At 36.9% G+C, this 13,484-nt stretch overlaps 1 protein-coding gene across 1 annotated transcript in view; it reads left to right on the top strand.

The window, feature by feature from the left end:
- The window catches only part of LOC118736322 (lachesin), a 444,597-nt gene extending 431,435 nt beyond the window's left edge, over positions 1 to 13,162 (top strand). The window contains exons 7-8 of the mRNA XM_036466418.1: positions 10,874 to 11,011; positions 13,137 to 13,162. Of these exons, the coding sequence (XP_036322311.1) occupies positions 10,874 to 11,011; positions 13,137 to 13,162 (164 nt within the window). The remainder of the gene's footprint in view (positions 1 to 10,873; positions 11,012 to 13,136) is intronic.
- Positions 13,163 to 13,484: the final 322 nt, after the last annotated feature.

The raw sequence follows: 13,484 nt of genomic DNA, 5'->3' as shown, positions 1-13,484 counted from the left end.
ACCAAAATACCCATTCACCTACAATTGCATTTAATTTGGTTGGGATAAAACAATAAACGCTGATTGTGGTAGATTTTGCCTGTTACAAACGCCAGTTACATAATGAAGAATTCGCTTGAAGTAGAAAAATTTTAGAAAATCTAATGGCGAAGACCACAATCAATATTTAAAATGTAATTAAAACGGGTGATTATAAAATGGGCCTATTGCCAAATAGAATTCGGGGAGAGCTAAATTGATGTCTCTGGAAACGCTGTTGCTCAGCCATTACATACTTAGAATATTTTATAACAAATAGTAGTATTTGAAAAAAAAAAATTGTAAACTACTTCTTTCAAACATTACACGAAAAAATTCGGCCTTTGTATTAACGAAGTTTATATAGAACTAGAGTTACCCAGCACGCCTTGCTGTGGCTCAGTCTAATATGTACTAAAATTAAATTATGTATGAATATAGAGGTGAACGTAGATACATATGTATGTATATGGTTGTTTTGAATTGTAAAGCTATCTAATTGATGTTAATTTTCAGTCACTTTCGAATGTAATTTGGACATACCAATATGACTTTTATCATTTTCGGTAATCAGTGTGGGTTCATCTAAAATACCACGTCCTTCATTTTATTAACTTCACCGACCGATGCCAGCATATTTGTTCCCTGGCATTGCAATGAAAAATATAAAATATTACAGAACCGAGGAATCAAGGAATTTTTAAAACACCTTTCACCGGATATTTGAATATTTTTTTACGTTATTATTATTTCTTAGGTTTTTATGAGTATCTGATTAAAGAATGTGTAAATTTTTTCATTGTATTTATGCTTATTCAAATACCATATCGTAATATTTCATTTAATTTTCAATGTTTGATCTTAACTTTTAAGATTGGTCATAATGCTAATGAAATATGTTTTCAAATCAAAGATTTCTTAAATAATTTCGTTTGATACTAAAATTGTAATATTTTATTTATCCTACCAATTTAACTGAATACAGTTTTCAATCAGGTGGAAAATCTTTACAAATGTTTTCCACTTTATTACTTTGACACCCTTATTAATAAGGCTCGGAATATCATGCACTAAAAAATCGAAATAAACGCAATATAATAAGCATTTAAAAAAACGTTTCACTGCCATTCACCTGGGAGTGGCCAGAAGCCGGATATTTATAAGCGTGAAGCCTTGCGACATCTACTACAGTTGCCACGTAAACGAGTGCAAATTCGGAGTTGGATTCGTAATAGGAGAGAGACTCCATCGCCAAATACTGGCGTTCACCCCGGTGGACGAACGTCTAGCCACAATCCACATCAAAGCTAGATTCTTCAACATCTCGCTCATCTGCGCCCATGTCCCGACGGAAGAGAAGAATGAGGCGTCCAAAGAACTCTTCTATGAGCGCTTGGAACGTACATATAAGCGCTGCCCCCGACACGATATCAAAATCGTGCTTGGCGATTTTAATGCCAAGGTGGGCAAGGAAGGGATCTTTGGCGCCGCTGTCTGAAAATTCAGCCTCTACGACGAAACGTCCGATAACGGGCTGAGGCTGATCGAATTCGCCGGGGCCCGAATCATGGTAATATGTAGTACTAGGTTCCAGCATAAGAACATCCACCAAGCTACATGGCTGTCTCCAGATCGAAAAACGAGAAACCAAATCGATCATGTTGTGATAGACGGAAGGCATGCTTCAAGCGTTCTAGACGTACACACACTCCGAGGGCCAAACTTTGACTCGGACCACTATCTTGTTGTAGATACGCACCCGCCTCTGTGCAGCAAAAAAGTGCGCCCAACAATGCAAGGAAAGCTTAATGTCGAAAAGCTGCAATCACAACAGACGGCCAATTTATTCGCCACTCGACTCACACACCTGCTCTCTGAGAGCACTCTTCAACAATCCGACATACGCGAGCAGTGGAGCCACATTTCCCGATCATTAAGTACCGCCGCCGAAGAAGTAGTTGGATTTCAGCGAGCACGAGAGAACAACTGGTACGATGAGGAATGTCAAGTAGCCGCACAGAAAAAAGATGCAGCCTACAGGGCCACGCTGCGATCGGGCGCAACGCGAGCCAAGTGGGACCGTTATTGGAAACTGAAGAAGGAAGCGAGACGTATTTGCCGCAATAAGAAGAGAGAGGCCGAAATACGTGAGTGCGAAGAGTTTGAGATGCTGGCCGACAGGAAGAACACCCGGAAATTCTACCAGAGGGTTAGGCGACTTACGGAAGGTTTCACGACCGGGGCGAACTCCTGTAAGAACAAAAATGGCGACCTAGTAACCTATGTCCAGAATATACTTAAATTGTGGAGGAAGCACTTTTACAACCTACTGAATGGTAGCAGCGCTGAAAGAATTGAAGAAGACGAATCCGAGTGCCCAGTCGATGATGATGGAGTAGCTGTCCCACCGCCTGACTATGACGAGGTACGAATAGCGATTACGCGGCTGAAAAACAACAAAGCTGCTGGAGCTGACGGCCTGCCAACCGAGCTATTCAAGTACGGCGGCTATATCGGAGATACAGCCGCTAAATTTAAACGTATAATACGTGGTATGGTTAAGAGCATATCCAAGTCAAAAACGAAAGGATACACTAACAGGCCTATTCTGCGTTGGTAACAAAAATTTCGTTACCAGTTAGTAAAGTTACTGTAAATTTTTAACCCCTTTTCGTATTCTCCACACTCTTGTAACCGGTAAATTTTGTTACCATCTCATGAGCAGGTAACAAAATATTGCCCCGCGAAATATGCATCACCAGAATTTCAACAAAACTCCATAGCTGAATTGCTGAATAAGTTAAAACGTTACCAAGGTAAATAGAATTGCGGTTGCAAGAAGTGGTGACAATTGTTGGTAACAAAATTAGCTTGCTACAAAATGTTCGGTTACAAGCAGAATAGGCCTGTAAGAAAAAGAATATCGATAGCAAAAGCGATAATAATACCGATAGCAAAATCGATAAAAATATGGATATCAAAAAAATATCGATAACAAAAGCGATATCAAATTTGATAATAATATCGATAGCAAAATTGATAAAAAAATCGATAAAAATATCGATAACAAAATCGATAACAAAATCTATCAAAAAATCGATTACAAAGTCGATAACAACAACCATTAAAACTATCGATAACAACCTCGATAGCAAAATCGATAAAAATATCGATAATAAAACCCACAAAAATACCGACAGCGAACGCGATAACAATATCGATAGCAAAATCGATAAAAATATCGATAACAAAATCGATAAAAATCTATAATAAAATCGATAGCAAAGGCGATAACAAAATCGATCACAAAATAAATAAAAATATCGATAACAAAATCGACCAAAATATCGATAACAAAATCGATAAAAATATCATTAAAACACCGACAAAATACCGATTATATTATATCGATAAGTCCCGAGAGTCCCGAAAATCTCAAAAGTTCCGAAATAGTTCCCAGATTGAGTCTGTGTGCCTCTATCTATATCCTTTTCTCTAAAACTACCTTTATTTTAATCTTTCTTCCTCTATCTTCATCTATACTTTTATCGGTATCCTCATCCTCATCTTTTTATAACCGAACTCACTTGTGAACAAGGGTATTATAACTTTGTTCACATAACGGTTGTTTGTAACAGGCAAAACGAATCGAGATCTATATAGACAAATTCATACATAAATGATCAGAAGAAAAAGAGAAACCGATTAAGCCGTGACTGTCTGTCCGTCCCGTCCGTCCGTCCGCCTGTGCACACGATAACTCGAGTAAAAATTGAGATATCTTAACGAAACTTGGTATGTGCACTTCTTTCTACCGTAGGACGGATGGTATTGAAAACGGGAAAAATCGGACAATAACCACGCCTACCTCCTATATAACGGTCATTTTCAGAAATACGAAAACTGCGATATTTTAGGAACTACTGAAGATTATTCACTCAAAATTTACATCTACAATAATTTTTAACCGCTGCACCAGTTTCTTCCAAACTTGGCACAGTTGTTGGCCTTGATACAGCATACTAAATGGCCGAAAATTTTAAACATCGGACAATAACCACGCCCACATCCCATATAACGGTAATTTAGAGAAATACAAAATCTTCGATAAATCAGTAAATATTAAAGCTAATTTATTCAAAGTTGATGCTTGCAACAATTCTTTACCAAGAAATACGTTTATGGTAAAATTTTGGAAAATGGGCGTGGCACCGCCCACTTATGATCACATATATGTATATCGGTAACCGTTCTACCAGTTTGTACCAAACTCGGTGTGGTTATTGTGCTTGCCACATAAAAGCAAAACGTTGAAATTTATTGAAATCGGACTAAAATTACGGCCGCTTTTCATATAACGGTAAATTTCAGAAATGCTTGAAACTGCAATATTTCGAAATTTAAGGACGCTAATTTACTCAAAATTGATACACCCCGGCTTATCATGTATCGGTAGCGCTCGGAGAGGTGAAAAACATAATATGTATATATTATATTTAATACTTGCGCCGGGTATTTAATGTTCGGCTCCGCCTGAACTTAGACTTTCTTACTTGTTGTATTTATCTTTAAGCAACTTTGTTTTTGTTTTCATTTTTAACTTTCTCTTTCGTACGTACTCACCTTTACTTTCATTCTTGGGTTGGTCTTTTTCTAAGTGTTGTTTCATTTCAAAACGTTTTCGCGTATTATGCATACATGTGTTCATACATATATGTACGTACATATATAATATGTATAGACATACATAGATTACTAAAAAATAAAAACAGATCCACATTAACTGCTATCAACATATGTACGTACAAACGTATGTATTTACATATGTACATTAGGGTGGTTCAAAATAGGAACTTTTTTGAATTTCGACTGAGAACGTTCGGATTCTTGAAGATAATAGGGAAGATAAGTTCATTATAAAATTTCAGCTTATTTGAACGAGATTTAGAAGTCGCTCAACGCTGTTGTTTGTTTTCCGGAAACTGCAGATTTTAAATGCATCTTTATTAAAATAAAATTATAGTTTAAAAAACTAAAACCTCCCTATTATACTGTCATCGTACTGTCATCAGGTATGAAACTTGAGAATAGAAATCGCTGCATCTTTTAGGCGCATCAATATTACATAGTTACATCCCGAGCCAATAAAAGGAAGGTAAAATAGGTATGTTTTCATCAAATATTGTCCGATTTCGTTGAAATTTCGTAGGTAGGTTCCCAAATATCGGTTTATTAGAACACAGTTTATATGAGTTCAATCAATTAGTTTTAAATACATTTATTAATTAGTTAGTAACTAAGTTTTGCCTTATAAAAAATTAATATTTGCAATTTTTTTTTTGTTCCTTAACCAGTGAGCATATGCTTAATACATCTAAAATCACGTTATAATTAAAACAAATAGTGGACCTCACCATTAAGTATTAAGCCCTGTATGCAGCTCTCAAGAAAACGGTCAAGAAAAAATTGCCATTATTTCGCGTGTGTGTCCAAGGAATTTTGACATTTTTGATACCTCACAGCCTGTTGCCTCACTCTTTTCTCAAGAAATAATGGAACGGGCATATATTTCTGTTGCAAACCTGGGTTGCCTTGTGCTCTTTTTTCACAAAAAACTTTAGAAAACCGTAGTAGAAAGCGCAGTTAATTTCTTAAGAACTGCGTACTGCCTTAAGGAAATTTGACTCAAGAAAATTTCTTAGCCATTTCTTGTACGTCATTTTATATGGAGTTTTTGCTTTTCTTGAGAGCTACATACAGGCCTTTACTAATCATCAAAAAAAATCACCAGCTAACATCACTCATACGCCATGTTGAATCCAAGTGTCTTCCTAGTCATTGCAAATATTAATAGTATGTATAATAACAATATTTTGGCGCTTGCACCTTTGCCAAGTATTTGGCCGAGCTTCTCCTCCAATTTGTGGTGTGCGTCTTGATGTTGTCACAAAAAGGCCACGGGACCTACAGCTTTACGCCGCCTCCGAACAGCAAATGGCTTTTGTGAGAAGCTTTATAAGGCAGAAATACACACGGAGGCAGTGTTGGGCGTTAATCAATTAATTTTTCTATCATACCACTAACACCCAGAGTTGAGCGACCTCAAAATTTTGTTCAAAAACAAAGCCGTTAGAGTGCTTTTTGAGCATTTTCCTAATAAAGGAAATTTTCAAATTTTTTCAACACTTTTGTGCCTTAAATAGCTCAATAATGGTTGAATTTATATAAAATTTGTACACGATAATATTTCTGCTGCTGCAAATCATAAGCTCCTATAGCACTTTAAAGGCTTAAAATTGATCCCAAAATAAGCCAATATTTGCCTTTGTTTCTACGACAGACACCGAATTGGTTATACACAAAAATAAATCTGTCGATTTTGTCTTTGAAACGCCACACCTTTCTTTAAAATCGCTTCACTCGTTCTCTTGCAATAAGCGTTTTCGTGAAGCTCTAAAAATTACAACTACAACATTTCAGCATAGCCCCCATATAAACGTAAGACGTATTCTACGTCAAAAAAAAAACAAATACGTCCGGGCACCCACAATTCCATTCCATCGTTCTAGCTCGGAATGCAACTGCAGTTTGAAAAACCGTTCTGGCCTCATCGAGTGTGGAAGTTAGAAAAAGACGAAACGAAAAGCAAACAACTTCAAAGTTTATAAAGTTGTGTTGGACTGTGAAAATATTGTGGGATGATGTACATGAATTTTATTTTTCTTAAGCACGCTTGTCTAATATCTTCTGTGCTGACTGACGCCAATTAGAAATGCCAACTGAAGCCAAGTCATTTCGACCTGGTCTTTTCAGCGCAAATGAGGCCTTCCTCTTTTTCTGTCACCACCAGTGGATACTGCGTTGAATACTTTCAAGGAGGAGTCGATGTGTTTTAACTCACTGCGCTATGCTATAGTTGTTATCATACGGCTCATCGTTACGTCGTCTGAGGTACGCCCAAAAGCGCAAGGTTTTTACATATGTAATTACTTAATAAAAATTCTCAAGTAATACCAAAACCGAATTTCCAATTCAGTAAAAGAAGATATCTGCCTATCAATATGAGCATTGACAATTCACTAGACTTTCCCTGTTATTCGTCCTGTACCGATGGTAACTTAACTGTAACTCGAGCAAGGCATACTTATTATCATTTTACTACTAGAAAGTTCAGTTTGCTTTTACTAGATTTACTAAAAATAGTTTTAAATCTAAATATAATTAAAGTTGGATTAATTGAACATAGATGGCCCATGTAGAATTCATATACATTGAAAAACATTGTCTTTAGCACAGCTGCCAAAAACTGTTCATCTATGAAAATTACCCAATTACTTAGTAACTGAACCAACACACCCGACCCAGTGATATTCAATCCACTGCTACAGCTCCTTTGTTGCGTTCTCTTACTTACAAATACATGCAGATGCATACAGCGATCGAACGTGTTGACGTTTCAAACAAAATTCCTTACCGCCGCCGTTACCGCAACATTGACATCCCACCCTAAGTGTAAAAAGCCATTGGCTATGTTTAAGGCAAGCGTAGCGCTACGGTAACAACATTTCTGTCCCGTTGAAATTTGTGACAGACAGACTTTCGCGGATTTTTACGCTGTAACGTGCTCCACTTTGCCACATACACAAACGATTTGTTGGCTGTAACTGGCGGAAAGTCAGCCACAACGCGAACGCGACAAGGAAAAGTGAAATAATTTTTGAAATTTCTGAGCCGTGCGTGATTTTGCTGGCCTATCTGGGATGGCACATTTTCACACTACAGATTCAACGGTAAACATATGTACGTAAACTGGTTTATGCGAATGGAATTCGTTATACTTGAATAGAGGATATATCATGACCGAAACCCAGCGGTACGTATTTATTCATTAATTTCAATTAGTTGTGAGGGACAAATACTTACTTCTTTGTTTACTGGTATACTACTAGATTTTTGTTCGGCTGTTCGATGGCGCTACGCGTTTTTCAAAATTTTCCCATTTTTAGGATGAAAATCCAAAACGAAAATTTGTTTGTAATTTTACACTGTGCTGGTCATTTTTAGTATTGTTTTAAGTCATGTCAGTCGAAAGATCAGGCCCTTTAGCATAAAAATCATTAATAAATAAAGGGACTTTTTTGTTTTTTCGATTTGTAAAGCATTTTAGTCGCAGCGCTCCGTCGCGCCACGGCGCACAGTGTTTCGACTATATGGAGGCAGGTAGAAAAAAGTCATGGTGACAGTTGATAAAAAAAACCGGTTGGGCTTAGAGAGGGAAACGTAAAAGTCATAAATACTAAATTTTATATTATTTCCTCCCCCCTCTTCTTCACGAACGATAAATTTCCAAAAAAATACGGGAATCTGCGCCATACCGACTAATCAGTTTAGTTGCCTTTGGCGATTAACCCATCAAAGAAAGTGTTTCTTTTTCAACAATAATCAATTGTTTATCATTTATCATCATTTATTGGTACTTTCCTATTTTCTTACCAAAAAATTTACTATGATATGTAGATGCTAAAGATTATTAGTAAAAAAAAGTGTGGGTACCAGTACGTCAGGCCTTGAAATTAGACGAATGTTTTAAAGAATTTTATGTAGTTTTCGAATATATAATTTGATCTTTGCGCGCGACTTTGCAAATATATATAATTTTTGATTTTCTTAATTTTTGATTTTCAGCGTCTTTTGCATAATTTCGCGAAAAGAATTTTTCTAACAGAGAAAAAATCTCACCAAACATTGTGGAAAAGCGAGTATTTACACCTAAGTCATTTTATAGTATAACCTTTTTTTATGAGAGTGGAAAGCAGGAAACAAAAGTTAACCAAAATTCCATCACATTTAATGACTGGGCCAACATTTTTTGTGAGTTTGGGACGTTATAGTGATCCAATCTTCCCCATATTTTATATATAGGTTCTTATAATAAAATAAAGACTACAAACTAAATTTCAACGAAATCGGATGAAATTTAATGTTTCCGCCCACAAGAGTAGAGGGCGTGGCAATTATTCCATCTTTACAAAATTTCATAATTCTCTATTTTTAAGTAAAACTAGAGCACATGTCAAGTTTCAGTCAAATCGGTGCAGGTACTATTATTTCCACCTGCCTCCATATAGTCGGAACACTGTGCGGCGGCGACAATTTAATGACAATTCAAAGCAAGCCGGATTTTGCTAATATTTAATGAAAGTAAACATATCCACCAATAAAATATTCGATGGATTTGCAAAAGTTGCTCGTATTTTTACTTTATGCCATACTAAAGTTTTCATGTCCCGAAGCACCTTCGCTCATCTCCACGCATTTGGTATATAACCCAATGATATGCTACTTCTAACTATTGCTAAAAGCGGTCCAATAATGCATTCTAAGCCCTGTTGTAGCATGCCAGGCCATATTCCCTCCGCTCGGGGCTCAGAGCAAATTTCCTTAGCCACTAACCACAAATATTAAAGAGGCCCAGGTCAAAAGCGTCAATACCCTCCGTCTCATGAGGTAGAATATTGGGTACCTCCACCACCTCAGGCACCTCCTTCCGTATTTCAGGAACACCCGGTGGAGTATATGGCTTGATTGCCTTCGCCTTCGGTTCCCTGCCCTTGTGCACATATACTGGAATACTACCAAACCTGAATCGTAGGATACGGGTTTTTCTCTTGATAGCTTCCAACGACCGGTCGTCTATCCCGATCGTCAGTAGTTTACCTGTCTCCTGATCGTTGCTCCTGTATATCTTCGTCAGCAGTTTACCCCTCTTCTGATCGTTGCTCCTGTTAATGACTCTCCAGTCAGGATTATTTTGAGGGTGGAGAGAGTTGATCTGAGGGAAAATGGCATGGGGAAGCATTAGGGATAAGGACATCACATCAGGTCACCATAAAGCTTCGCTCTCAGTTCGTTGTGATATGCCGGTTGCCGAAGCAGTCGCCGTAGTACCACTTAAGCCCCATCCCCACGGAAAGGAGATCGACAATGATGAAGATATCTATGAAATTAATAAAAATGTCCTAGTTCCATTTTCAATCGAAATAAATATTAAGAATTTTTAGATTCTGTTATATAAACAAACTAGGTGAAAACCCGGTTAATTGGATTGTAAAAATCCAAGAAGAAATATTAAGAATTATTAAGTATTTTTAGATTCTTTTATATAAACAAACTAGGTGAAAACCCGGTTTATTGGATTGTAAAAATCCGGTTTACTCGGTATTCGAAAAATCCAGATTTCAAAAAACCGTGTAAAATATTAAAAAAAAAAACGCTTGAAACCGGTTTGGAAAAGAAGTAGAGAACAGTTCAAAAGCAAAGTAAAAAATAAAGAAACAAATGCTCAGCAATAAATATAATTTTGATTAGTTACATAAAATATGTATTTTCTTTTGAAAAATAGTTAATTTATGTGCAAACATGTATGTATGTATGTATATGTATTGTCAAATGTATACCACAGAGAAGGGAAAAACCATGTTTATAAGTACATACACTTAATATAACCATCAAAAAATTTGAAAAAACCGTCATTACTTTATTAAATGAAAAATAAGAAAAACGCAAAATATGCATGCATTGCTTTTTAAATGCTTTAGTTGAAGCGCTCACCAAGGGTTTCTGTAGGAGCAGCAAGGGATCATCTAATCTTTCTAATGACACACAATGTTAAAATACAATGAAGTGCGAAATTATGAAAGGGCGCTTACTGTTGAATATGGAGCGCTTAAATAGCACTAATGGCGCGCTCCTAAACCGTTGGGATGCTACATAATTACATATGTGTTCGTGTTTTCTATATGCCTACACACTTAAGATGCCAACATTTATTATACAAGTTTTTTTTCTTTTGCAGTTCCGCCGATGCTCTCTATACCAAACCAATTGGAAGGAGCTTACGTCGGTCAGGATGTAATATTAGAATGCCATACGGAGGCATATCCAGCATCCATAAACTATTGGACTACGGAGCGTGGTGATATGATTATATCAGGTAACTCGAAAGAATTTTTCAAACTCAATTTTACACCTAAAATGTTGCTACAAAAATAAAAACATTACGCAGCGAATGAAATGTTTCGTATCGATTGAAAGTGATAGTCCATAACGGCGGCCGCTGTGCTCTTGTGGTTAGCAGTGCGCGCTACTATTTTGTAGGACCTGGGTTCGAACATGTACATACATGCTTCCTCGACCAACACCAAAAAATTAAATATAACAAGTACAAAAAAGTCTAAGATCAGGCGGAAGCGAACATTAAATACCTGGCGCAAGTATTAAATATAGTTTCTTCACCTTTCCGAAAACTACCACTATGTGGTAAGCGGGAGTGGTTTTACCCCTAATTCCAACATCCTCGATATATACTTATATGTGGGCGGTATCACGCCCATTTTCAAACTATTCCTCCAAAAATGTTCTTCTTTCCAAAGGATTGTTGTTAGTATAAATTTTGAGTAAATTTGGTTCCATAAAATTCAAAATATGGAAGTTTCAAGCATTTCTGAAATTCACCATTATATGAAAAGTGGGCGTAATTTCAGTGTGATTTCAACAATCTTCAACGCTTTGCTTTTATGTGGTAAGCACAATAATCATACCGAGTTTGGTGCAAATTGATCGATATACATACAGATATGTATGTGGTCATAAGGGGACGGGGCCACGCCTGTTTTGTTCATAAACGTATTTCTTGCTAAATAATTATTACAAACGTTAATTTTGAATAAGTTAGCTTAAATATTTACTGATTTAACGAAGATTTCGTATTTCTCTTAATTACCGTGTTATGGGATGTGGGCGTGGTTTTATTGTCTGATTTTTAAAAGTTTCAGTCGTTACTATGTTGTACCGAGGCCAACAACTGTGCCAAGTTTGGGAGAAATTGATGCAGATGTTACCATGTGTGCATGTGTATAATGCAATCATAAGTGGACGTGGCTACGCCCATTTTCCAAAGGTTTATAATATTCCAATTTCTTTGTCTAAAAATCATTGTAAATAACACTTTTGAGTGAATAAGCATCAGTCGTGACTAAAATGTCGCTGTTTCCGCATTTCTGAAAACTGCCGTCCTACGATGAAAATAAGAACACATAACAAGTTTCGTTAAGAAATCTTAATTTTTACTCGAGTTATCGCGAGTAAAGGCGAACAGGCCGACGAACGGACAGACAGTCACCGCTTAATCGATTTCTTTTTTTCATTCTGATTAAATATTTATATATACATTTGTCTTTATCTATCTCGATTAATTTTGGCTGTTACAAACAACCGTTATGTAAGCAAAGTTATAATACCCGTGTGCACAAGTGCGCTCGGGTATAAAAACAGTTTTTCTAATAGCGGTCGCACCTCGGCTGGCAATGGCAAACCTTCGAGTATATTCGCCATGAAAAACAGCTTTTAATTAAACTTCAGTCGCCATTCTTAGTTACCTTAAAACTGTAGGTCCCTCCCCTTTGTGTAAGCGGCAATCTATTTTTCTAAGTGCGCTTCGAAAAATTTAACAACCCGACGACCTACCTAGTCAATTCACGTACGCTGAATTCAGTGGTGCTAATTTTTCTAGGTGGTCATTTAACCGAGTAATATTAAATTAAAATTTTTAGGCGCACCCGTTTTTGATCAAAATCTTTAGATTTTCGATTGCTCTGAAAACTCGTACTAAAGGAGTTTTTGGAGCTAGGAATCCGAATTTGACATTATTTTTCCGAATGGCCAAAGCGTAGATGTTGTATTGAAATGGCCCTTAATTTGTGGGAAACGCATTTCGTTTTCTTACTTTTATTTTCTGATAAAATAAAATTTTGAGGCAAACAGAGAATAGCATCCTTTAAATTTTCATCAAATTATAACTTAAGAAAGTTTAACTATATGACAACTGAGATGTGCAAAAGGACACTTTTGCTTATGCCGCAGTGAATAGCATGCATTTAGGTGCTTGGTGTTGGTATTCGCCCCTAAACAGGTATCTTATAATCGTTTCGAATTTGGCCTCTCAAAAACGATCACGCGAAAAGTCACGCGAAATTAAAGACAGCTAGAAGCGATATCCGATCGAGGCAGTTAGGCGGTATAGTTATACTCTTAAGTTTTGTATAACCTCCGTTACACAGAACGGTACACCACCGCCTTCCGCTAATTTTTGACGCCACAGAAAGTTAAGGTTCCGTATTTACAAAACAAGGCAAGGATTTTCCAAATCCTAGCACGTCTTCACTTTAATGACGTTGCGCCATCCCTTCGCTACAGGCTTCCATCTAACTCTAGTCATCTATCCACAAGCTGCATAAAGCTTTCTTCTTCTTCTTCTTATTTGGCGCTGTAACCGCTTAAGCGATTTAGCCGAGTTCAACAAGCACGCCAGTCGTTTCTTTTCTGTGCCAATTGACGCCAATTGCAAATGCCAAGTGAATCCAAGTCCTTCTCCACCTCGTCTTTCCATCTCAGTGGGGGCCTTCCTC

This window comes from Rhagoletis pomonella, unplaced genomic scaffold, assembly GCF_013731165.1.
Source record: "Rhagoletis pomonella isolate Grant_MI unplaced genomic scaffold, Rhpom_1.0 Rhpom_scaffold_00003, whole genome shotgun sequence".
NCBI lineage: Eukaryota > Metazoa > Arthropoda > Insecta > Diptera > Tephritidae > Rhagoletis > Rhagoletis pomonella.
The sequence above is the reverse complement of the archived record's forward strand: the minus strand, read 5'-3'. Positions and strand labels throughout refer to the sequence as shown.